Source organism: Phalangium opilio, unplaced genomic scaffold (genome assembly GCF_054372755.1).
Source record: "Phalangium opilio isolate 3A_F unplaced genomic scaffold, DU_Popi_V2 ptg000003l_1, whole genome shotgun sequence".
Taxonomy (NCBI): Eukaryota; Metazoa; Arthropoda; class Arachnida; order Opiliones; family Phalangiidae; genus Phalangium; species Phalangium opilio.
In genome coordinates, this window is record NW_028324145.1 from 2,346,801 (window position 1) to 2,373,499 (window position 26,699).

Here is a 26,699-nt window from a genome sequence, read left to right on the forward strand (position 1 = left end):
TTCGAGCAAGAATTAAAATTAATGCAAGACCGGCCGCTTCTTAATTCTCGTATTAAAGGCTTCGATTAAGTACGAGCAGCGTTGAGACGTTTGTTTGAACTTTCCGTTCGAACGATAATCAAATTTACAGGGCGAAAGATAAAGATATTTAAGAGTACAGAGTTTCTCGGGAAAAGTCTTAAAAATTAATTTCTCCTTGAAAATTAATCTTCCGAGTTATATAGGAATTTAAGCTTTGAGAAATTTTGCCCAAGTACAGAAGAGGATGAAAGGGGGAGTGCAGTCTTAATTAAGTAGCCCCCCTACCGTCGGATCACCCTTCCTCATCTTTCTGAGTGATCAATGAATCAGAAAACTCAGAGAGCGGCGGTCGAGAGAGGAAAGGAATTTAAAACATCAAAAACGCGTTACAACTTTTCAACACGGCTTTTATAGCTCGGCGAAACGTTATTTTCAAGCGATAATGTTACTTTTTTTAGAAACGCCACGCGCACGCGAATTTTTAAAAATTAGGGAGATGACAGTTGTTGTATAGCTACTTCCGGTATTCGTTTCCCAAGAGACACCTGCTTTCCGGTGTCTAAATTATTCAACGTCTCTATAAAGGATATGCAGTAAAGCTGATGACATGTTTCAAGTCTTAATGCTATACTTGAAAGTTGCTACAAGCATTTTAATACGGTGTTTAACCTAGAAGCGACATGAATACCTGAGCGGGTAATATGAAAAATGCTTGGAAACATCTTCAGTTTCTTGCGAGGGCAAAAGTTCCCCTTTGACCCCCTTCCTAGACGCGCCTCCTCCGCCTGCAAGCAAATCCTTTTAATTACCAAAGAATGCGTGAATTATTACGCCTTTAATATGTTAATAGCGCCAGTGGCGACAAAAGAGGACAATTTTTAACCTCCATCCAACCAAAGAGGTGAGCTCTAGAGCTTCCTCTTTCAAACTAAAAGAGAACTATATGAGACTTACTAGCATTACTCACGCTCAGATTGAGAAAATTTATGGAAATAACGACCAAAAAGGTTCAAAAAGCCAAGCCAGGAGTTCGTTGAAAGGAGACCTATGGTCTTATACCCCTTTAGCGACTTGCTTTCCATGGAGATTCTTGTTGAATATCAAACTTTACAATGGAAAGTTTTGCATAAGGCATGCCGCTAAATGGGTACATGCAACCAACAGGAGTTAGCACACAGTTTGAAAGCGAAAAGATCTTGTACGCTAACGAAGTTACTCATTTCTCCCAATAATGCCTGATGCTTTTAAACGGTCTGGTTCAAAAAACACCAGTTCCAAAAAAAAAAAAAAAAAAAAACCCGAGAGCGAGGGTTAGTGACCACTAAATAAATTCATAGGGTTTTTTTCTCGAATCTTTTCTTCATTATTGAAAGTTTTGTGATTCTGGGTTCTGTGAGACGTTTGGGACTGAAATAGTAACTCTACTTCAGACTACAACAGCTGCATGTATCTAATCCATTTTAGCTTTAGCAGACGACGTGCCTCGGTGATGGGCTAGTTCCTTTAGGGGAGGTCGCTGGTATAGGTTCTTATTTCCCACCCTGGTCTGGTGCCACATCCACTTTGACTTACTTACTTTCCAACGATATTAAATATATGGTTTTTTTTTATTTGTTTACTTTTCCCAAAGAGGTCAAAAATTTATGAGATATGATTGTACAAAATGGGAAACAGTTCACTTTCATCGGGACTAAATATTAAGGAGATAATAGAATGAATTCATGTTAAGAGAGTAGTATTTACCCAAAAAGCTCGTATCCATCGTCGCAAGAGTAAGTCGCCGTGGAAGTTGGATCTCTCGACTCGTTGGACAGAGTGACGCTTGAGTACAAGGGAACCGAAGGGTGAGGACACGACTTGCTTTCTGAAAAACACAAAACAGACAACAATAAGTTACTAAGACTTAATTCTCTGCACACTTTCTTTCATTTTCTTATTTTTTAACAAATATTTGAATAGTAATTATTTTTAGACGGGACTTGGTACGTTTATTTTGCATTAGTTGAACCGTGCAATGTAAGTCAAGGGCTAAAGTAATAAACCTGGGTTGTCCGATTCATTATTTCGAATTTGAAAATAGCTGTCAGAAAAGGTGTCAGCTTATATATCTTGGAGGAGACAGTTAAATGGAGGGGTGGTGTTGTAGGGCGTGGGGTTCAATGAACATTTCCCACAATACTTTGCGATTAGGTTGGGAAGTGGCAGATACTGACTCGGAATTTTTCGAAAAGGTTTCCTTTTTTATTTGAGAAATGAGGTAAGATGGAGTGAAAATTATGATGGGCCACCAGCAGCACGAAAACTCTCCCAGTGTACCTTGCGCACGCCCCTACTCTTCGGTAGGTGATTGTTAAGTGCTGCTGCGTAGCGCCATTGTATTTTTATGGGAGCTAGCTTCTATTTTTAACAGCAAATGTGGTGGCAGACACACATACACAGATACGTACAGTGTAATACCTCTCCATGACGTCAGCGTCACTCGGGGAGGCAATAAAACTTTCGATATTAATATTGAAGAATCTTAAATCACTTAAATTAGTAGTTTGGCGTTTCGCACTTTTTTCTCGTTTAATAGAGATTTCGATTGGCTAATTAATCGGCTTTTGTCATAAATTATTGCATCGTATCGAGATTGTATCAGCGTAAAGAAACCAAAAATAATCGATGATTGAGTAATTTTTCCTTGACCGTCTCGACAAACAATGGGAAATCTGACTTGATATGGTGCACTGGCCACCCTCAACATTTATTTAGTCAAGGCACTGCGTTCAACCAAGCGATTATTAATTACTTCCCTCCCCCTTCATCAACACGATCCAAACAAAAAAGGCATTCAACTCATATGGATATTGTTATACTAGCCCTCGAGATAAAAATCGATGGAGTAATTAACATAAATTTGACTAATCCATTAAAGGACCCAGAAGAATATATCCATACAATATAAATAATCCAATATCTCCGCAAGGACGCTAATTAAGAAGGTGATTGTCATTATCTTATTTAATTTTTATACAAGAGAATTTTGTTTTTCGGTTGTATTTATTTCATACTAGATGCAAAGGCACCCGGCGTTCCCTGTCGGGACATTTTTATTACTTTTCGTGCAGCCATTTTAAAAATGGCGGGAAAATTGTCATAGGTTTGAGTTTATCATAAAGACTAGCTGTTACCAGGGAGCACAAATCCAATTTTTGTGCTCACTGCTGTTACCGTGTGATTAGAACTTCCATCATAATGATATAAAGAATAGGTAGATTTTACTGATGACTAATATTTTTGTAGCACCCATAGGAGCGAAGGCACTCGGCGGTACCCGTCAGCCCGTCGGGACATTTTTTAATACTTTTCATGCGGACATTATTCCGTAAAGAAGTATATTTAAGTTTCTGGCCGCCATTTAAAAAGATGGCAACAAAGATGATCCAAAAAGACCATTCAGCCCGTCTATAGGTTAAAGGAAACCAGTGTACTAAATATTTGCGAAATCGGTTGAAACGCGCGGACGTTGTTGCATAGAGAAGATTTTTTACATTTCTGGGCGCCTTTTTTTAAGATGGCGGCGGATTGGAAAAATCTTTCTTAGTACGCGCCTACTAATATCAGTAACGTTCCTGCAAATTTTCAGCCTTCTAGGGCAAGCGGTTTGGGCAGGGCGTTGATTATCAGTCAGTCTGTCAGGACTTTGATTTATATAGATTTTTCCGTCGACTGTATAGCAACATTTTACTCAAAGTAAGTGTTAGCCTGATCTGTTCCACTCTGTATAATAATACGAATTGATGGAATTACAGGAATTTAGAGAAAGGCATATAGGAGGGCTTATCACCTTAGATGACGGTTACGAATTCTCTTCAACCGAAATAAGCAAATGTGAACAAAACTCGTCTAGAATACAACGTAATAATAAACTGGTCCAAGTCTAAAATTAAGCAATTAAGGTATGGCTCTGGAAAGTTATGATATCTGATGTTAAGAGAACAATAAAATTGGGAGCTTCCGCCTCGTCTTGCCTTGCTCCTTCTCCTTCTCCGTTTACGAAAAATAAAAACCTCCTAAATTTGGTCACGCTTGGCTTGGTCAGTTCTTTGTTCACTTTAATAACTCGCGTGATTCCCCCCTCCAGACGCCGGTTGAGATTTGATTATTTAACTTCCCAAACACTACTTTCACTCCTATACGGTTTAAAATGACGTCTCAATCCGCATCAACTTCCGCTATTTTATCAAGTTCATTTGATCGCACACTTGAACGATCTAGACAGACAACTTTCAATAGGCCGAAAAATGCTTCGAGGCTAAACTGACAAGTTTTGAAACCTACGCCTTATTAATAATCCATACACTAGCTAACACGGTGGGTATTTTTTTCTCACAAATTAAGTAAAAAAATAACGGCTATCATTGTCTTTCGTATTTAATATCTGACCTTGGCCTAAACACGATAAAATTACGTATACATTTTTCCCAGTTAGAATATTAGGAATTATACCTTGTTAAACTTCAAGCTATAGGGCCATTGGATGAGTGCTGATGTTAAATTTGAGAGAAGTGTGGTTGGAAGTCAAACATTAACGGTATTCCAATCCAATCGATTAAAATTTAAGATCGATTCGATTTCATTTCTTTAGGCCGCTATTCTCGAAGATGCTTGCGGATTTAAACCAATTATTTCGAGGATCTTAGATCAAACAAGTCTAAACATTTCAGTTAACAGTTTCTAACATAATTTTAAGTCGTCAACTGTAAAACACTTCAATCATAACTTGTTTATTGTTTACCTGATGCCAAATGTCATAGAATATTTTCAACTCAAAATCGCCCACTGAACCCACTGTACTCTTTTTGGAACACCCTGTATTACATACTTAAACTGCACTACTTTCATTCCTATAACGTAAAACATTCTGTATTAATACGCCTCCCGAGTGCGAGTGATTAGGAAGAAAACTATATTAAAAAGAAGCCGAGAAATTCACACAAGTATTTTACGATTTATTTCCAAGGCACTCAAATTTCTGTTTTCTGGCTTAACTCGTTATATAAGTTAAATAAATGATCTTGGTGCTATAGTAAAACTGTAGAAGGGCCTTTTGGAGCTCATTTAAGGAAAACGTTAAACCTGGGAGTACGCAAAGAAGGAGGAGAATATGACACTCGTTAGAAAATAGGCGCATTTTCTCCTCGTTTGCGGGCATCCCCAGCCTTAACGCGCCGGCGAGCGGCCTCGTGTGGTGTCTGCCACTGTTCTCATACTCAGAGTCATACCAAGACTGATCCACCCCTTCCAAAACCATGGAAACATTGAAATGGTCTAAGATACGTTCCATAAGTATGTCACTACCTATACTTTGTAATGCTAGAGACTTAATGAGAGCTAGTTCGAGAACGACAAGCGAGAATTGACTACACTCGGTTTTGCAGTCCATCTTCCAAACAGTCTGTACTAAGCCTTTGACAGCGCCTCACCAGGCGTCGCTTTTAGAAAATCTTTGAAGTTTTACCTACGTCACTTCATGACAAGCTCTCAGTATATACTGAGAACTTATATTTAACCAATGACAAGTTCTCATGGCAAGCTCTCACTAACCAGTGACAAACTTATGGAACATATCTTATAAAATTATGCCCGTACCAATATTATGATGTCAACGACAGTACGGTTCGCGGACGAGTTGCGCAGTAGAGATATTACTAGTACAAATCAAATTTCTCCTCTCGATTCAAGAACTTGAAATTGTAAACCCCAAACAGTAAAATGATTTCCACTTCTTCTCTACGTCCTCCCAGGTTAAACATTCGGCCAACATCAGTTATTATGCCTTTATTAAATTAGCCCGCGCGCCTAGCTGCCCACTGTTATCCCTATTTTGCAAAACGGGGCTCCCTCCGAGCAAGCTCTCAACCGTAATAGATTTCCTAATATAACCGCCTTCCCATAATAAGGGTTGCCTGGGGAAATACTTCCCCAATAATAATAGCAAAGGGAAGCTTTCCTAGCGACGTGTAGTTCGGATTAACAAATCGACGGACTGTAAATTATTGCCACATATTAATAACTAGAGCCAAGCTGCCCAGTATTGTACGAATGTTTTAAGGGAGAAGTAACTGGAAACTGTCAAGTGTTTCCTGTCTACGCAGTCGCTAGACATTAAATAGTGTTCAAACCCACGAATACCTTCATCACTTTTTCTAGAAACAATATCAATTTCAATAATACTAATCATAAAGCTAAACTGCTCCGGGGCCAGAGCAGAACGTTCTTAACAGGCTTATTGGCTATAGGTGTTCGTGGACTCAACCTGGAAGTACTCAACCAAACCATATCTAGTGATCCTTCCGCTAGTTTTACTGTTTGTTAAAATTCGGGAACTTACTTGCGAAGAAGCAAACAATTTATTTTTAAATATTTTTAAGATTATGTTTGTAGCGAGTTACAGATCAATGAAACAGCAACAACAACAATTAATGTTTGAATATTGTTGTATATTTCTAGAAATGGTCAAAAGAGACCAATATCATCAATATCGGCCGATAAATAAGAAAGTTAGATGAACGTGTTCAATCCTTAAATCTCTCTATTAATTTTACAAACTTCAGATTAATTATTAAATCCACTTACGAACGACTTTGCGTACAAACAATTAACTTTTAAGGTCAAATCTGATTATAAGACGAGAGAGCTTCAAATTCTGACCTTAATGTTTAAATAGACAACTCGATTTAATCAGATTCTATTAGCAAGCTTAACGTAGCTGGTACGATATTTAATTAAGGTCTATAAATTAACCTTAATTACGTTACTGATTCGGAAAATCTTGTCAAGGTAAACTTGAAAAATCGTCGAAAAAATTAAACCCTACTATTTACTTTAGGAATCCTTATTCTCCTTATATTTTCGAATTCCTTTCGGCCTTCTCTCATCTGTTTCTGTAAAAATTGCTCGCTGAAAAGGCGGAAAACACGCTTCGCCATACTTGGCGAGTACTAGTAATTAGTTTGGGGCCCAAATGAATTAAAGAAGGAAAGAATGGAGAATTTTTTTGGGGTTTTTAATTAATTTTTATTCACGTTCCGCGAGCGGGGAGGCGGGGAAACGTACATTAGCTAATTGAGAGCCAAAAGAATGTTTTCGTTATCTGAAACCTTTAAAAAACACTATCCTTTTTTAAAAAATAACGGAATCTCTGGCGGCATTAGATTCTAGTTCGGGCAATTTTTAATGTTTCAAACTAACTTGCGTTTTAAAAGCGAACAATCTTCAATTTAATAAGTGTTTATTTATAATTTATAAGGAATTAGCTCTCTCGGGTCTAAACCTCTGTCATCAATTATGGTATATTTTTTTTGCAGAATTCTAGCTCGTCATTGTATTTGTTTGAATGTTATTATTAGTGCTAGATATTACAGATCTTTTCTCAAAAACAAGTTGGTAAACCAAAATAAACCTCTCCGAGTCGAGACAAATTAAGAGGTTTTTCTTAAATTAATTATTTTAATCGTCAGTGATTTACCTTAATTCTAGTTAAATCGTTTTAAGAAACTTTATTCCTAAAATCATTTTAAACATAGCCATTTTTGACGTTTGAATTCTAGCCTATGCCTCTTTAAGAATTTCTGGAAACTTAGGGGGAAAGCGATTGATTCACAGTAAAATAAAGGAAAACCCGCAATTGCGAGAACCTCAGGTGGAATCCCTGCCATTGGGAGACTAGACGTTTCTCGTAACCCTAGCCGATCGCCGCGTACATCTTAACCCTACCGATGATAATGGATTCGAGGCAAATATTGCTTTTTGTGAACTGCGAACGCGGTCCGGATATTGCTCCGATTTGCCAACTGCGAACGCTGTGGCAGACATACAGACACGTCCAGTGAAAAATACCTCTCCGTGACGTCATCATCTCTCGGAGAGTTATAGTCATCTGTTGTAGAACTTAAATACAGTCTTAACTGAAGTTAGAACTTGAATTGCTTACACCTCAAATTAAGGCTTAGCAGATGATTTAGTCCACTAATTTACTTGTTCCCACAGATGTGAGCAAAGATTACACTTGGGTAATTAGCTTGTACAATTTATGGTGTTTATTATAGGTTTTAAGTGTAATTTAATGGATACAAAACTTTGATTTCTTTCCACTTAGAAGAAACTGCGAGAACAAACGAAAACTAGAAAACCCTAAACGGATGTCAACAAAGTCAACTAGCGTTTACACATGGTTAATTAGCTTTTACACAATTAGGATAATTAGCTTGAACAATTTACGTTCTGTATTCTTGATTATAAGTGTAATAGATACAAAACTAAGAATTCTTACGCACCACTTAAGGGAGAAAACGCGAGACTAAACAAGTTGGGAAACCAAAATTAACCTTTCCGATTCGAGACGCAATTAAGAGTTTTTTCTTAAAAAATTAAATATAATAAATATAATTGATATTAATTATTTTAATCGTCATTAATTTACCTTAATTTTAGTTAGATCGTTTTAAGAAACTTTATTCCTAAAATCATTCTAAACATAGCTATTGTTAACGTTTAATTCTAGCGTATGCCTCTTTAACAATTTTTGGAAATTTATGGTAGACGATTGATTCACAATAAATGATAAGAAAACCCGCAATTGCGTGAATCTTTGGTGGAAGCCCTGCCATTGGCAGGCTAGACGTTTCTCGTAACCCTTGACGATCGCCGCGTAAATCTTAACCCTAACGATGATAGTAGAAGCCAAAAATTGCTTTCTGCGAACACGTTTGCTCCGATTTGCCAACTGCGAACGCGGTGACAGACACTCACACACAGAGACATCCAACTAACTAAGCCTAAACGGATATCAACAAAAACAATTGCCGCTTACACAATTAAGGTTTGAACAATTTACCTAGTTGTTTGTTGTGCAATAGATACAAAACTATGAATTGTTTCGCACCACTTAAGGAAGAAACCGCGAGTGAACAAAAAGTAGCTAGGCCTAAATTCACTCAAGAACAATAATGGTCGAAATAGAAAAAAAAGGCGGGTCGGACTCATCCTAACTTACTTAGTTTTGGGGGGTTAAAAAAGAAAAAAAATAAAGCAATGCACCCACGCTTGACCATGAAGGAAGTGAGGGGTAAATAAGAGCCCATTGGCCTCGCCTTTTTTGATAGCATCCCCAACTCACTACCCTACTCCCCCTATCTTAACAATATCCCGTAAAAGCTTTTTTCGTTAAAATCGTTTTCTTTTTATGTGGGTGTTAAGATTTTTTTCTTTTGCTTATCTTTAAACGGAAAAGGGCGGATCGAGGCACATTTCAGGGGCAAAAAACGGATCGAGAGTGTTGTGTTGTTTTGGCACTTTAAAAGTTGTCCGAAAAAAAGTTTCAGATAAAGCCTTTTTATAGGCTGTGGTAATAATATCAAGAGTTTATATAAAAGATTGAGTAAAAACCACTAACTATACATATAGTTTTCAGACTAGGAGGATTGACACCCTTTACACCAGGAGACCAGGCTACTTGGTACTTTGTCCGCAAAGTAGCCTGGCCACCTGGTGTAAATGGTAGCAACTCCTAGTCTGAAAACTATTTATACTCCTTTTCTCTTATGGAAATATATTTACTCTCGAATAGATTCTTTCAAAGGTCAGGGGTAAAATTGAGTGTCTGACACCGGCCTGTTTTCTAAAGACAGAACATCCATCCCAAAGACGTTAGATATGACTTGAAACCAAATACCTTTTTGGACTGATAACTTTGAAGCCCTATCTAACGTCTTTGGATCAACATACCGGATGTTCCGTTTTAACCCTAATTCAAGTAGACGATGTTGCTTTGAAAATGGGTCTATTAACTCTGGAATAGAGCCAAAGAATATTTAAAACGGTGGAAGTGCTACTGTGCTCCAAATCTTACCCTATTTTGGACTTCAAAACATATACATGTTAAATAAATCTATTTTTAACGAAACATGAACTAAAAGACAAATGGCGTTATTTTTCAACGTGGAAATTCTCCTTCGCTAGTTCAGTGGTAAGGAAAGTAAGGAGAATGATAAATACTACCTTGAAACATTCAGAGAAGCTCTTGGTTTGATATTTGAAAGAAGAGAAAATGGACTGAAGTTTCATTAAAAGTAAAACAAGAACGAAAAAACTAGTTTGGAAATACCTAAAAACAAGTAAGGCAATAAGAAAGAACTCTATGAAACCATTTTTACCTCTCCGAGTGACGATGACGCGAGGGGTCGGACGTTCGGCATTTTAGTGTACGGGATTTCGAGATTTCAAGATTTTGATCAAGATTTTGAGATTTTCCCCAGATTTTGAGATTCTGACTGAGATTTTAGAAATCTTGAAATCTAGTCCAAGATTTTAAGATTTCGGGATTTTCAATGAGATTTTCAGATTTTGAACGCGATTTCCAAATTTCGAAGGAGATTTCGAGATTTTGTTCAGGATTTCCAGATTTTGAAGGAGATTTCGGTATTTCTAGATTTTAATGTGCGATTTCGGTATTTTAGGTGAAGATTTCGGGATTTTGAGATTTTAAGGGTAAGATTTCGGTATTTTAGGTGAAGATTTCGGGATTTTGAGATTTTAAGGGTAAGATTTCGGGATTTTGAGATTTTAAGGGTAAGATTTCGGGATTTTGAGATTTTAAGGATAAGATTTCGGGATTTTGAGATTTTAAGGGTAAGATTTCGGGATTTTGAGATTTTAAGGGTAAGATTTCGGGATTTTGAGATTTTAAGGGTAAGATTTCGGTATTTTAGGTGAAGATTTCGGGATTTTGAGATTTTAAGGGTAAGATTTCGGGATTTTGAGATTTTAAGGATAAGATTTCGGGATTTTGAGATTTTAAGGGTAAGATTTCGGGATTTTGAGATTTTAAGGGTAAGATTTCGGGATTTTGAGATTTTAAGGGTAAGATTTCGGTATTTTAGGTGAAGATTTCGGGATTTTCAGATTTTAAGGGTAAGATTTCGGTATTTTAGGTGAAGATTTCGGGATTTTCAGATTTTAAGGAAGGGATTTCGGGATTTTCAGATTTTGACGTGAGATTTTGGGATTTTTAGATTTTGACGTGAGATTTCGGGATTTTGAGATTTTAAGGGTAAGATTTCGGGATTTCGAGATTTTCGAGAGAGATTTTAATAGATTTTAAGGGTAAGATTTCGGGATTTCGAGATTTTCGAGAGAGATTTTAATAGATTTCAAGCGAACTGTACGGGATTTTGACAAACGTCCGACCCCTCGCGATGACGCCACCTGTTAAGAGGCATACGCTTGAATTCAAACGTCAACAATATCTATGTTTAAAATGATTTTAGGAAAAATTTTCTTCATACGTTTTAACTAGAATTAAGGTAAATTAACGACGATTAAAATAATTAATATCAATTAAGTTTATTTAATTATTTAAGAAAAACCTCTTGATTGCGTCTCGACTCGGAGAGGTTTATTTTGATTTCCCAACTTGTTAGAATGCCCTGTTCCTCACCAACCCCAATTACATTTGAGACAATGCTAAATTAATTAAGGGGCCATTCGTAAAATACTCCAATCATAACTTGTTTATGAGTGTCCCTTAGTCCAAAATCTCATAGAACATTTTCAACTCAAAATGACCCACAGAATCCAAAGTACTTCGGTCCTACTACCTTTTTGCAAAGAGCTTTTTGGAACACCCTGTGTACTTTAGTACTATATATCTTGCAATTTTTACATTTTATCCAGACTTTTATGAAACATGTTCTTTAAACGTGAAAACCTCGTTCAGACAAATAGACACGCATACACACGGAGCAATGAATGCCAAACTATAATTGGGTTTCTTGTATTCTACTAAATTACAAAGGAATGCTAAAAAGAAGTGAGATCCTTTTTTTTCTCTAGTTTTTAATCAAATTAAAAACGTTCCCTTCCGAGAATTCTGTATTTTTTAAATCAGCCTCTGAAACCCATGCAAACAATTTTAGCTTTTCCACAAATTTTTTTCCCCTGTTTTAAAAACAAGGAATTGAGTTACGGTCGCTCCTTTGTGAATTATCCAAGACGTGATTTATCTCTTTCTGCGTCTTTCTTTCTCTTTCTTGAAGTTTTACGAGATTAAACTAATTAACCAACCTAGTTAGCCACCGTTATATTGAGAATAATAATAATATCAGACGTAAATAAGGGCGATATTGTTAAGGGTATTTAATTTGTTTTAATTTGAATCTTCAGTATGTCTAGTTCCCTAATATAATAAGTGCTTTGCCCGAATATTTAAAAATGAATAAGGATTGAAATTATTTCATGTAATTAGATTGATGTTGAAACCCGTTTTTTAATAAAACCAACACGTGAACCCCACTAAAAATTTGGCGCGAACGAATGCGTTGTGAGTGACGGCGGGAAGGTGGAAAGTGAAAGATAACAGTGACTCAAGATTAACCTTTTTTGAGCAATCGGAGAGAATTTTACACATAAGGAATGGAAGTGTTGGTAGGTTTTAGAGAATTTTTCTTTTTCCGGTGATTTGACGGTTTCATTGTCGTCTGCTAAATCGGTTTTTTGGTAGTCAAATGGCTGACGGTATGACAGCGTTAAGCCTTGATTTTACATATGAAGGAAAGTAATTTTTTAATTAAACTTTGTTTTGAAGGCTCGGAATCATCATTCCATGCATATTAATTAGTTATTATATTTTAATACTTAAACACCTGTGCAGGTAGCATATTTTCAAACAGCTCTTAGTTCAGCTTCCTAATGACAAAGCATTCAATGAGAGGCTTTGTAATTCAGGCAATCCAATCGCCAATAAGCGGATCTGGAAACCTCAAAAATAGTCACACTTTTCAAATGACTTGCAAAGACTGGGTCTTCCACCTCTTATGTGTAAATTTCTCTATTTGAACAACATCCCTTGCAAGATTATTAATGGATACTGAACTTTGAGAATTTATGTGCTTTTTAAAAATTGACTTTATAAATAACCTATAACTGAATTGAAACCTTGAACGTCACTGAACCGGACTAACTAATTGTAAGCCCTGTTCGTACGTCAAACGAGGGGAAGGTCACTTTTGTATTACATCTCCTCGATTCTCGAAAGAAGTAAGATGAGATTGTAAAAACTGTGTAAGTGCAACAATTTTTAGGTGTACTAAGGGAATTTTCAAAAGTATCTTACCCCTCGATCGGAAGATGGAAAGATAGAATGGTTACGTGTTCTCATTAAGGTAAAACTCTAGAGCATCATTTATCGAGAAACAATTGTTTTGTGTTACCTAATGGTAATATCCAAAATAGTCTTTGGTTCCCTCTCTTTCTCGCCCCTCTTCCTCGTACATGTATTTATGAGATTCACCAGCAACGCGTATGAGGTCAACGAGCGAGCTGTGTCTACCACCAACACGATGGATGCCACGATTCCTTTATTTAGATACACTCCACTTAATTGCATCGCGCATCTGCTTAAACATTGTTGCTTCTAAAACGACGTAGCAAAGCGGATCTTTAGCTAATTAGTTGACCAACCAGGGGAAACCAATTTTTTAACTGCCCACAGTTTAAGAATACATTCATTGCTTCACTGCGCTTATAGTCTTTGAGGGGCTTGTTGGATAGCGTTAAATATGTTTAAGCTAAAATCAATCTTGTAATCCATTCAAACCAAAAATAAACGGCTTAATATGGCTGTATCACCTTCAAGTATCCATCACGACGTCTATAATCCCCTAAAAAAGGTCTAGAAACGGAGCTCGTTCCTAAATTCTACCACAACAGAAAGGAAATCGTTGTTCCAGCTACCCACCTCATTTTTCCAATTGCCTGTGCGACTCTTAGGGAATGTGGTCCGCTCTCTAGTCTCTTATTTCTCGACTAGTCTCTGACCATTCTAGCTTGGTCACGCGTTGATTGACCTCATTGAAAATAAATGTCTCTTGCTCATTCGTTAGGGTATAGTAGAACTCAACCTAGGAAAGAGACTCGGGTTTATCGTAGAAAAAATAAGAGGTTTTTACCAGAAGAGTTACCCTTCAAAGGTTGAATCCATTCCTACCCACATGTGCTATTTAACATTTTCGCGTCAACGGAGCCACAGTGAAATTGGTCACGAAAAAGGTGAAATTGCGAGTTAGACAAATTAAGATTTCATATGGAGATACCGCGCGGTAAAATAATTAATACACCCGACTGCACTTTAACGACAAAAACACGAGGATTAGATATTAAGTAGCTTACGAATTTTAAGTTACACAGAAGACTGACTGACTTAAGAACAATTTATCCCTGGACAAAAACTCGTGATTGTCACGGAGCCACGCCATTGGTCGTTTGTTATTTTAAATAATACCGTCATTGGAAAAGTGGAATTTAGCTCAATACGTGAATCCTCGAACAATTTTTCTAGTGTTTTGTACTTATAAATGTCCCTTCGTTGTCTATGATTTTGTTCGCGTTCCTAACGTGATTGTGTAATTGGCGTTAACCCTGAAAAGTCGAACTCCTGCCTTAGGTAGTCCTCGAGTTAATGATTTCGGCTGAATTCCAAAATGGATTTTCTTTTAATTCGATTAAAGGGTTCCTAGAGGAGACACTCGAAATGGCTCGAACAAGAAACTCTGCTTAAGCCTTTGTTTGCAAGATGAGGGCTTTCTTTCTTCCGGGCTGACTGCGCCCATAAAGGCTGGGGCGCACTCTAACTGGGCGTGAAATTTGCTAAAAACGATACTAAGGACGCGAGAGCACGTCCCGAATAGGACCAAAAAGAGCCAGAAAGGGAAAGGGGTCTACGTGTACTCCCTCGTTTATGCTCGTAAAAAGCAACCCAAGAAGACGCCGCCTCCGTTTTCTGTCTTTATATTTCGAACGATACCAGACAAAATAATCGACAAAGGCCGACCATCTGTCTTAGAGCGAACATTGAGTACAACGCAATCTACTGTACTAACAGCAAAGGAACCTGGAGTTTCCGGCATATTCGTTACTATTCTTTCCGCCATTTTAAAATATGGCGGCAAGTTGAACCCCAAAAGTTCGTCTATAGGATTTAGTGAATCAGTATAATAAATATTAGTGAAATACTTTGAAAGGTGCGGACGTTTTTCCATAAAGGTTTTATACATTTTTGGACGCCATGGTTTCAACACGGCAGCGGATTCTTAGTTAATAAGTCTCGGAAAAATTTCGCCTAACTAGGTAAATCCGTTTGGACTGGGTGTTATGAGTCAGATTTAACGAGAGTTTTCATTAGTAAACGTTCTTATCACCTCAAAAAGTATGTTAACAAGAGGCTCTTCAATGTCTCAAGGTCCTAACCTGAGTAGGCTTATAACGAGTTCTTATCACCTCAAAAAGTATGTTACCAAGAGGCTCTTCGACGTGTCTAAAGGTTCTACCCTGAGTAGCGAGCTCTTGATGTGATCCCTCATAAAGAATAAATCCAATAAACAACCCGGAACGCTTTAATAGACTATAAATCATTTAAAACAAGTCGGGTTGTCCTTTTTTGCTATTTTTTTGTCTAGAGTGGTAAACGTGAGAGGCTAATGCTCGTGAGATTCCAAAAGACGCTCTCTCTCTTTTCTTATCCAAGTACGTTTTGCTCCACGCACTGACTCTCTAGCAAGTCTCGATGAGAAGAGCAAATCTCTGGAAACAACAACAAGAAGTCCCCAAGAACTAAGACGTCTTGTGGCCGGCCACAAGGCTTTTCTTTCCAGCCTATAGACACAATTGTTCGCAAAGAGATATTTTGTTTTTGCGGTGCGCAACCCGGCAACCACCTTCTACCAAAAATGAAGCAAAGAAACGCAACAGATAAAGACAGACGCATTCTCGTTGACCTAATTGTTTGGATTATTCTTCACTAGCTAAATTACCCAGCGTTGCCCGGGGGATTTTAATGTAGTGTAGACACTAAACGCTAAATAGTCTTTTGACCTACCCGTATGAAATATCTCCATGATGATGTTAAAAACTATTCTTTCTACAACTCAACTTCAATAAAACGATGCTTAACCAAGGGCTATTCATAAAGCTTAATTGCTGTGTTTGCGGCCCCAGCCATTTGAAACTCAACCAAACCGCTTCTAACGGGCCTTTCCCTAATGTTACTGATATCAACCATGCAGTTTGGCCAACTTAGGTAACAAACAATAGCTATGCATAAAGAGCAAGAAAACAAACAAAACAACTTTCTGAAATATGTTTAAAATTAAATACGATACAATAAGGAATTTATTTTTCAAACCGGAGGCTGATATTTGATTGATCAGTTTTAGTCCCTAATAACCACCACACAAAAATGTCATCAATGAATAATTGAACTAAACAGGCGACGAAAATATGCACTACGCGTGGGTGGTTTTCACACCACTGTTCTCAAACTAAATTACACTTTAGGCAATAAAAATCTGACGGACAAAATAATCAAAAATGGAAAACGTTAGAAAGAACACGGTCGTTGAATGTCATGTCGTTTATGTAATAAGCAATGTTTAGCTAAGGAAAGTGTTGGCGTATCAGTGAAAGCTCAGGGCTATCACTGCGAGAATGTACAAACTACTTTCCTAGCTCCTTGGGTTTACATTATTGTACAAATCCGCGTAGTTTATTTTACTAGTGGCAATACGACGAGATGCGTAGCGTGACACCTCTTCAATTCGGACCACGTTCTTGCTCGAGTAAGAAGAAAGAGAAACGCCGTTAGCTTAGGTTTCCAGAGAAGCAGCTCGAGCTCTGGCGTCTACGGTTGAAAATGACGAGAGCCGAGGTGCCCGAAAAGAGTGGAGCGGAGCAGAGTGGAGTGGAGCGAACATTATCTAAGCTCGTGGGAGGATTCCCGAAAGGAGACGGAGAAGGGAAGCGTCCGACGCTATTATAGCTATCAACGGTTTCCGATAGATCCGCTTTTTTCTTCCTGGAAAAACAAGTCAGTCTCTCTCCCTTTCTTATCTGGCGAGCGGAGAGAGACCGGAACGGCCCACACAGGACCAAAAAAAAAATAACGTTTTCGACTACCGTTTTTTCTCCAATGGAACTAACCATAACCCGAATTCATATAAGATGGTTGTGGGCTGGAATATGGCACCAATTAAGGCAAATTGACGAGGCCACAATCAGGGAGGAGTTAGGTGAGAGGAAGTGTGGACTAATGTTAAAGAAGCAGCAATATAAATGGAAGGGGAAAAAAGGGAGGGTAGGAATTTTTATCTATCTGTCCCTCGTTTCAAGCTAACGCGCACGCGCGAGTGGCGTCGGTTCCCACACTACCGCCAGCTCCCACTCCAGTTCAACGCCGGTTTTTAAATTTGACGCATGCGCGTGGACACCGCGGCTAGTGACTTAGCCAGCGCAGCAGAGAGACGAGTTTAGCAACGAAGCGAACCAACCCGCTTATTGACTTTATTACTCCCTCTTGCCTCTATCCTCCCTGCCACAATCATAGATATAGTAAAACTATAAAGGGTCTAGATCCACTTCGCTGGCTTAGGCTTAACGAAAAAACGCGGAAGGGGCAACGAGCAGACAGCCGCTATTTTCTGGGGGTAGCCGTATAAAACGCCATCTATCGGGGACAAATTAGCGGCCAAAATTGGAACTATCATAAAGATGAGTGGCACTCTATGTTAACTCCCTATAGGGCATAATAAGTCAAACCCTCGGAGATGCCATTACTCCATTTTATACGAGCTAAGAGCGGAAAAACGTATTTTATAAATTTTACACCTGTAAAATCTTTTAAAAAACACTTGGAACTTGTATTTCTACTTACTTTCGAGGAAATACCACCGTTTTCTGAAGGTAAGAGTCTTTTTTTATACATTTATTAGTAATAAAAACATTTAAGGCGAGCTAAGCCTTGGTCATGGCCATAATGTAGAAGTAGATTTGGAAATGGAGTAATGGCATCTCCGAGGGTTTGACTTATTATGCCCTATAGGGAGTGCCACTCATCCTTATGATAGTTCCAATTTTGGCCGCTAATTTGTCCCCGATAGATGGCGTTTTATACGGCTACCCCCAGAAAATAGCGGCTGTCTGCTCGTTGCCCCTTCCGCGTCGACCTCCCATTGAATTGTGTATCTACCCTTTTAATATATCTATGGCCACAATCAAGGAAACGTCATAAAGTTTGAAAATTGTAGTAAAAATAATCAGTGAAAAATTAAGGTGATCTTTGTTTTTACCTTGACAAGGAATTGTTAAACGAATATAAAATTCATTTTTGTAACGTTGCCCGTATATGTTTAACGATACAAAGCTCTCCACGAACGTATACTATTCAAAAATAGTGAGTATAAAGGAGTTGAAAAAAAGATACTCTTTGTGTTGGAGTATAAAAAGACCTATACTTAAATTATTTGCAACAACAGCATCCCAAGTCAACTCTGCGTCATAAAATCCATTCATCACAACTCTCCTCCCATGCTCTAAAGGTTTTCAAGAACTGCCAATTAGTGTCCGGGTGCTGCTCTTGACATCGCAGCACTGCAGGTCATGAGAACGACCACCAGGCAAGGATGACAATAGGACACTCTACAGGGGTTGGGTGAGTATAGGGGACGCGGGTTTTTTTTGTGGGGCAGTGACGACCGTTACAAATGTATCGCCAAAGCACTAGCTCAGCCATCCCATCTCTAAGACATACACCTTAACTCAACGTAACACCCATATATGCCAACATATTTAACACTATACACGGCACGTTCGGTTCGTTCAACGAAATATAGTCAATACAATAGAAGTAAGGAAGAAAGGAAAGAAAATTGGGCTACGTCTAACTTTTCTTCCACTACTTTTTACCTTCATGAGATGAACTGGGAACCCTTGTTGCCCCTCCTTCCTCGGGCATTTTTTTTTGAACTTTTGAAAAAAGGTTGCACTTTTTATCGGTGGAAATTACGAGCAAGGTAGCAGAAACAATGGGAAGCTTCGATCGCTCAAGCTGACACCGTTTTAGACCAATTTCCAACCTACCTCTCTATTTCCCTCACTCTTTTATCAAAGTTTCTTAGCGGGTTCGCGATTGATGGCCTGTTTACGTCTATAGTTCACCCACTAATTCAAAATCATCGCCGAGAAAGGCAGAACTGCGGCGAAGCACTTCTCTATGTTCCCCTCTTTACCCGTATTAGTTCCAAACGCTATCTTTCGGACTCCAAAGTTTTACCTGAAAGTTCTAGTAAAGATTTCTTAAAGTTTACCTTAGTCGCGTTTAATTTTACATTGTGAAAACTTAATCTAATAAGTTAGTTTTATCAGGGTGGAGTGGAAAAGGAGAGGAATTGTAGGCGCTTTTTAGACTAAGTTTATAATAGACCATCCCATTATTGACATGGGTGAAGAGAACTTTACTGGCGTAGGGGTCCGTCAAGAAAAAGCACCGCTAGAGGCAGTGCGAGTAAGTTAGTCTACCACCTTCAGTGAACTCTGGCTCCATCTGGCGTTTGCCACTTGGCGAGTCGCAAGAAACCCCTCCGCTCCTGCGCGTTGGTTTCTCTACAATTAATTGCGGGAATGGTCTATTACATCACTTCTTCGAGAACGACTCTTAAGTAAGCGAAATTTTGCAGTCCACCATTTTGTTATGTTTCTAACTATACTAAATTAAAACACATGTAAGTAAGAAAAACAATGACTATGACTTTAATTCGCAATTGAGGTAATATGGTGATAGCTTGTCACAACTAGTTCTAGACTATCTTTCTGCTCGGGAGTTTACATAGATGGCGTTACAAAATGATATGGTTATGGCGGGAAAGTTGAACGATATAAAATGAAATATAAGGTAAAACACAACACTCTTGACAGCGCCACACCAGATGTCGCTTTACGAGAATCAATGACCTACGTCATTCCATAACTAATTCTCATTAACCTAAGTCACACTAATGGAACATAAAAACGTATAGTGAAATTTTTTCCCAACTGCCTGTAATAATATTTCTATAGGCGCCTGTAGAAGTGTTTTACACGCTGAACAGATGTGTTACGATAGAAGCCAGCGACCAAACGTTTAAATTTCTTAGAGGTGGAAGAAAAGATTTCAATTAAAAGACCAATATTAAAAGTGGGCTGCAGTATCGTTTGCTTGAGTTAGGGTTAAGATGGAATGTGTGGGTCCAAAGATGTTAGATAAGGCTTCAATGTTACCAGTCCACCAAAGTCCTTAAGTAATTTCTAATGTCTTTGGATCCAAATAATGGACGTTTCATCTTAAAGACAACCAGTTGGTTAAACATCAGACTCTGTTTTAAAAATTACTTTTAACTGAAAAGGGTGTTATGCGAGCGGACATGTTCGGTTCATACTTATTAAATAAAAATGGTCAAAAAGTTCCCTAGAGAAAAAAAGTCAAACTTTATTAAAAATTGGTTAGCCCATGGGGAACATGAAATTTCTTAAATAAATTACATTGTAATTTAGTATTCACCGTAATGACATTCAAGGTAGTTTTACGACATAATTTTCCAAAAAAAAAAGTGGGTGATAATGACTATAAAACTATAAGAGTCACTTCTAACTTATACCTGAAACTTATACATAATATAAATCCTCGTTGTAAAAACAATAGTTTCAAAGTAGAATAGATATGTTAGGGGTCATCCTGCAGCGGCAATCTGTCCCTTAGGAGGTTAAATCGCGTCTGCACGGTGGCCTGGGAATAAAGCCAACACCCAAAGTACCTTTAATGAGATAATCTATAAGCGTATAGCATATCCCCTTACAATTACTTATTAAATCGTTTGAAGAGAAGGGACGTGCCCTCGATTAACCTTTGCTCGCGTATATATGGAACCAGAGATTCCAGCCCCTCTCCCCACCCACCCATTCAGCGTGAACAGGTTAAAAACCACGACTTGAAGAACCTTAAGGCCATGGATATGTATGTAAGTATACGGAGCGTGTAAATATGGGAGTGGTTCGAGAACGTGTTAAACGATGGTGTAGAAAGATTTTCCGCCTCTTTTTACATAACCGTGTGACGTGAACATATATTTTGTTCCCGGCGGACAACCATTTACTTTTTAACCTAAAACAGCTAACTTTGGCACTGCGTGTGCAGGATAAACTCATTCAAAGACTGGAATCATTAAACGCTTGCTTTTTATAATCCTGAAATGGCCATCAACAAGTATTACAGATAATCCCAACAAAGAACATTAGGCCTCTTCGATCTAACCAGAAGGGGATAATATAAGAAGGATGACACTTTGTAGCCTCTTAATACTTTAGTTATGTAACGTCATTCTTCCCAGGCTCACCCTTTTTGTTTGCTTTCCTGCTCATCATCTTCAGATGGGCATTGCACCATGAGATGAATTCTGTAACTGTTTGGTACTAAATCCTCAGCAATCAACCTACAAACCCGTCTTGACGTGGCACAAAAATCTACAAGTGCGTCTTGCCAAATAGTTAAACGCTAATAGAGTAATGATGAGGGAACTATTTATCGCGTATGTGATTCGGTTTAGTAACCTTGCTGCAAATGTTCCAATGTTGGAAAGAATGACGTTACACTTACCCCAATTTGTGGTACACTTCTCTCCAGGAGAAGTAATATATATACTTCTCATATAACTTAGAGGAAAAGACATGGGGGTAAACATTGCTTTCCATCTCGCTTTACGGCGTTTGCGCTCTAGGCGTTTTGGGTCCAGAGAGTGCGCAGAGACGACCCATACTAAGGGTTGTCCACCCCTTTTTTACATCGAAGAGACTTATTGAAAACTTTTTCTGCCAGGGTCGTCATAACAGCGCTAAAGGTTCGTGGAATTAAACTGAACATCATATTTAAATAAATATAATGGGGGCCCCTCCGTAGGTCTCTATGTTCGTGGGGTCCTTGAGCAGGTGCACATCTGGTTTAGACGGCACTGTTTTCTGCCTTTCATTGTATGACATAAACAGTGGAAAGGACTGTGTTCTACGACGTCCTGTTTAAATAGAGATTGAATCTCCAATAAGGCTAATTTTCCGTCTACGCGTTTAGTAACGGTAAAACAAAGCTACGTCCTCTATCATGTGATTTTTAACATCTCCTCCTCTTTAATTAAAGGTGAAAGGCTCAGAAAATGACGTCTTAAAGACTTCAATTGGAATTCCTGATTCTAGTCCACCTTTTAAATTATCTAAAGTATGCCAGGGGTTGCCCGGTGCAGTCGACCACACCGAAAATCCCAAAACCTCTCTCTCTCTCTCTCTTCTGGGGGGAGAAGGGAGTAAAAAGTTAAGCTTGGTTATTTTTAATTCAAAGGGTGGCGAGTGCTTATTACTGGGCACAAAAAAAACCATAAAAAGTTTGTTTTCAAGTACTGGGAGGAAAACGTTCATAAATAATGCTCCCTCTCTCTCTCTCTCTCTCTCTCTCTCTCTCCGAGAATTTTCCATTATTTTTAATCAAATTTATTTTTTTCATACTTCTTCATTCCTTGCTGCAATCTCTCGTGATACCCAGTTTTAATTTACAAAAGGGATACCGGGTACAAGAATTAAGGGATGATGTTAAAATTCATTCATTAACGCCAACGTTTCATTTTTTTAATGAGTTTTATTTCTGTTCTCTTTAAAATGGAAAGAGATGATGCTAATAGCAAAGAACACAAAGGGTTACTGTGAAATATCTTAACCAAAATTACAGCGCCCCAAAATTAAGTATTTAAAATTTTCTATAAATTTAGATCTGAAATTAATTATACATAGGTTTCCAAAAAGGGTTCTAGGACCAAAGTACAGTGGGTTCTTTGGACCATTTTGAGTCAAAAATGTTCTATGATATTTTGCTCTATTAGTTATGATTGCAGTGTTTTACAGATAACATCTTATTAAGTAAGAAACCGGAAGACAACGCTAATTGAATTAAGGGGTCATCCTTAAAACACTCAAATCATAACTTGTAAACGGTGGTCCTTAGGGAAAATAGTCATAGAAAATTTTCGACTCAAAATCGCTCATAGAACCCATTGTAGTTCGGTCCTGAAACCTACCACGAAAATCCCAAAAATTAAAAAAGTAATGTTTTTTATTCTATGAATCAAATAAAACTTGAAAATATAATTATTTTTTTGTGGTTCGGTTGCTAAGAAGCCAGCTTTTTCAATTAAAGCATAAGAACGACGCAACATAAGAAGGTATAATCATATATTAGTAGCTGAATCAAGACCGGATTAAACAATTTAGCTCCGGGGTCAAAGTGGCGTTCTACAACCACAAGCCCCTTTTGAACAAAACAAAGGAGTCCATTTAATTACGTAATTTTTATAATAATTTTTCTGAAATAAGCCTTTTCAAAAAGTCCCCTATAACCGGGGGAAAAAGTAGAGATGGAAGGCATTTTTCCCTCCCTAATTTCTGCGCGCGCATCTTTAAAAAGTCGTCTTTAAAATCGCCTATTATCTCTTGAGACAGCTCTGACCCCAAATGCGTAACAATACATGTAACGCTTGTAATTCTCACCAGATTCAAAATGGCCGTTGAAAGAAAAGAAGGGGTTAAAATTAGAAATTAGCATATGAAAGAGAATCTTTGAGTAATCTCGACTGGAGCCTTTAATCAATCTCCATGTAAACCACGGAACTGATCAAATCTAATAGATTACTAATTGATCCTCCATATCCTCTAAGAGAGAGAGAGAATTATGAAAGGTAGTGGAAACTTCCAGCAAGATGTAGCTCTAAAAGCAAGGTTATGAGAAGTACCAGGTCAGATTGAGTTCCGGTGGAACTGATTTCTCCCGTCGATTGAAGCTGCGTTAGATTTGTCACGTGACCGGCACATAACCAGGTCAGCTATTCGACCGACGCGCCTGCTCGTTGGAGCTACACCGTGCCTTGCATTGCCAAAGCTACGAGCAGCGCTTCCTCTATCTTAATTGTCCCTGCCTCTGATCTGATTACTTTACAAGCTCGGAAAGTACCATTAAATCTTAAATAATGAATAAGGATCTTTCTATGAAATTATTCAACATTTTCACGAATAAATATTTCAATACATTAATATCCCTGTACAATTACTTCAAAGGCGTAATTAGAGAAATACAGCTACACAAATTCAGCAGATCTTGAGTCTTTCTTTGAAGGGGGAGGGAGAGAATTCGTTAAAAGGAGGATCCTTCTTATATTTATAATTCCATCACAGTGCATTATTATTTTGCGAGCTCGTAACAAACCTGAAGCCTAATCCTTGATACTAAGCAGCGCGTATAATTTTACCGCGTATATAAACTTCGTTTTGACGTTAAACACGAGCCTCCTTCTTCCTTAACAGAGGAGAATTTATCATCTTAACAAGATATTCTTTCTAGGCGAAGGAAAAAACATAATAAAAAGCGTCATTATAAACCCTAAGTATGTACAACAACGAGATGGAATCCTTTATAAAAGCAAACTATGTACTCTGCCAGCACGAGAGTTCAAAAATTATACGGAAGAGATTTTGGAAACGAGGTTTTCCTTCCTATATTTTTTACATTCTCTCGTTTCTTTATCACGTCGTGGGTGGATTACTCCAATTTATGTAATGGATTACGACAATGGCTAGCGCGTGCATGCTAAACTCAGCTCACCAAGGCTTCAATTACTTTTCTTAAGTATATATAAAACGCCGGTCCCTCCTCCCAACGTCAAATTAGGAAGGGAGAACAAGTTACTTTTAATTGATCAGTCAAATCTTACATATATATCCAAGAAAGTTGTTACTTTGTTTTGTTTGGATGTTTGTTCTTTATGTACAGTCACTATTCGTTAATTTCCGAAATTCGAATAAACCGAATTGTTTGATCATATCAGGGAAGATTATAGAAGAGGTTTGGTGGAGTTCCTCAAGGTTGGGACGCGGAGCGAACCCTATTCATTCTACCGTAACATCTTAACTTCATGAATAACTTCTAATTAAGTATAGTCATGAGTGAATAATATGTTAGCTCCCTATAAGTTACTCAGGCTCCATAGGCGTAATGTATCCAGCGATTTCTTCTCATTTCGCCCGCGCGGGGAAAAAATCCGAATGTTGCGCTCTCTCTTGTCGACAAAAAAAATCCAGCTCGTACGGCTTCTCGACCTCGAGTCGCCGGCTGCTTTTTCACCAAGGGAGTGTTGTTTTAGTCGTGAATGTTTATGTTTTAACAATTTAACATTAAATCATGGCGTTTGTGTCAGTACTGAGACAAAAAATGCAGGAACTCAATGCAATTTACCGATATTGATCAAGAATGCTAAAGATAAGAGTTGTTATTGTGACTGGAAACCAGAAAATTATACAACTGAGCTAAATTCAATCCACTGATCTCTTCACTGTTTTCTTAACCGAGGCTACTGAGCGAAATATTCGGCTGCTTAAATAGCTCCGATATCATTGGCTAGCTTCCACTACACGCGCTTCCGGGGAAAAACCGGAAAGAAGAGTAAATAAGATTTTCGTTCACGTGGCGGCCGCAGAGCGTCGCATATAATTGGGAAGCCGGCGGCGCGGGAGAAAACGCTGGAGTATAAAAATGAATTGCCTGAGTAACTTATAGGGAGCTAACATATTATTAACTCATGGTATAGTCTTATTGAATTTAATTTTTTTTTTATAAAATCGCCCAAAGACTTGTTTTGAAAATGAGTTTTTCCATTTTTTCCCACATATTGAGTAATAACAACGGGAGTGGTTTTTTTTTATAGTTGAAGCAACCGCTAACTTACCCAAAAAACCGCACAAATTTACCTAATTTCCTTGAATTTTACCAACAATTATAAATTTCGCTGAGTTTTTTTTTACTATTGTTTACCCTGAGTGTTTCGTCAACTATTTATTTTCCTGAGTTTTCCAGGTTTCTATGAACCATGTGAATGTCTAGAGTTCGAGTATAGCTTAGCTTGATATCTATAAAAATTATTTAAATTGGTTAGTTAGAAAATAATTAAAAATCTGAAGCTCTGTTTAAAGATATATCCTAATTATAAATCGTGAGGCTCGTTTTTGAAGAAAATCTTAAGGTGCTATATATTACATGTGGGCTCACAGTAATTTTTTTTTCAGCTATTCTAACAAACCCATTTATCTTCTGACGGTACACTTAATTTTAATGTTTCATTAGAAATACACCTAATGATGTTAGGCTGAAAAACAATATAGGGAAATAAAAATTTGTAATAAAGAAGCAATAAAAATTACTTCCGTTTCCATGAGTGGACACTTCTTTGGTATTATCACGTAAGGTAAGAAAAATGTCTTAGTTTTCATTCATATTATTTTGGCCGTTACAGTTGGGCCTTGGTCGTTACTTTTAAGATTCAATTATGCAGAGCGCGTAAGCCTAATCCGGGCCGAAGGGATAACCATAAAAATAATAAATTGCTTCATTTGCCGGAAGCCCACGATGCAACCCCTCCATACCCTAGCGTTAGCCCTAAAAAGGAGACCGAAGGTATGGCATGGAACCACCAACCCAAGTTCTGATTCAACCCACCACCATTCGGCCCTCATCACGCCGATTCTCATTCATATTCTAATCCGCAAGAGTGGCACTGGGAAATTGCCACGAAAGCCAACTATAACTTTAGTTGCGGCAACCAACCAGATATAGTCGCTTAGCGCCTGAACACGATAGCATCTGAAGGCCAGTAGCCTGCAAGGTGTCCTCGATAGACAGGGAGGAATAGAACAGAAGACGTACCGCGCAGAAGAAAGGGGGATGTTGGAAAACTTGGCTATAGCTTATC

The 26,699-nt window shown here is 38.0% G+C and overlaps 1 protein-coding gene and 1 long non-coding RNA gene across 2 annotated transcripts in view; one reads left to right on the top strand and one right to left on the bottom strand.

Moving 5' to 3' along the window:
- LOC149717093 (P-selectin-like) overlaps positions 1-26,699 on the bottom strand; it is a 197,057-nt gene that overhangs the window by 37,022 nt on the left and 133,336 nt on the right. The window contains exon 2 of the mRNA XM_089835267.1: positions 1,765-1,885. Within this exon, the coding sequence (XP_089691393.1) occupies positions 1,765-1,885 (121 nt within the window). The remainder of the gene's footprint in view (positions 1-1,764; positions 1,886-26,699) is intronic.
- Positions 20,395-22,280, top strand: LOC149717094 (uncharacterized). The gene is made up of 3 exons (XR_016365562.1): positions 20,395-21,761; positions 21,821-21,993; positions 22,055-22,280. It is a non-coding gene; the product is annotated as an uncharacterized LOC149717094 (long non-coding RNA).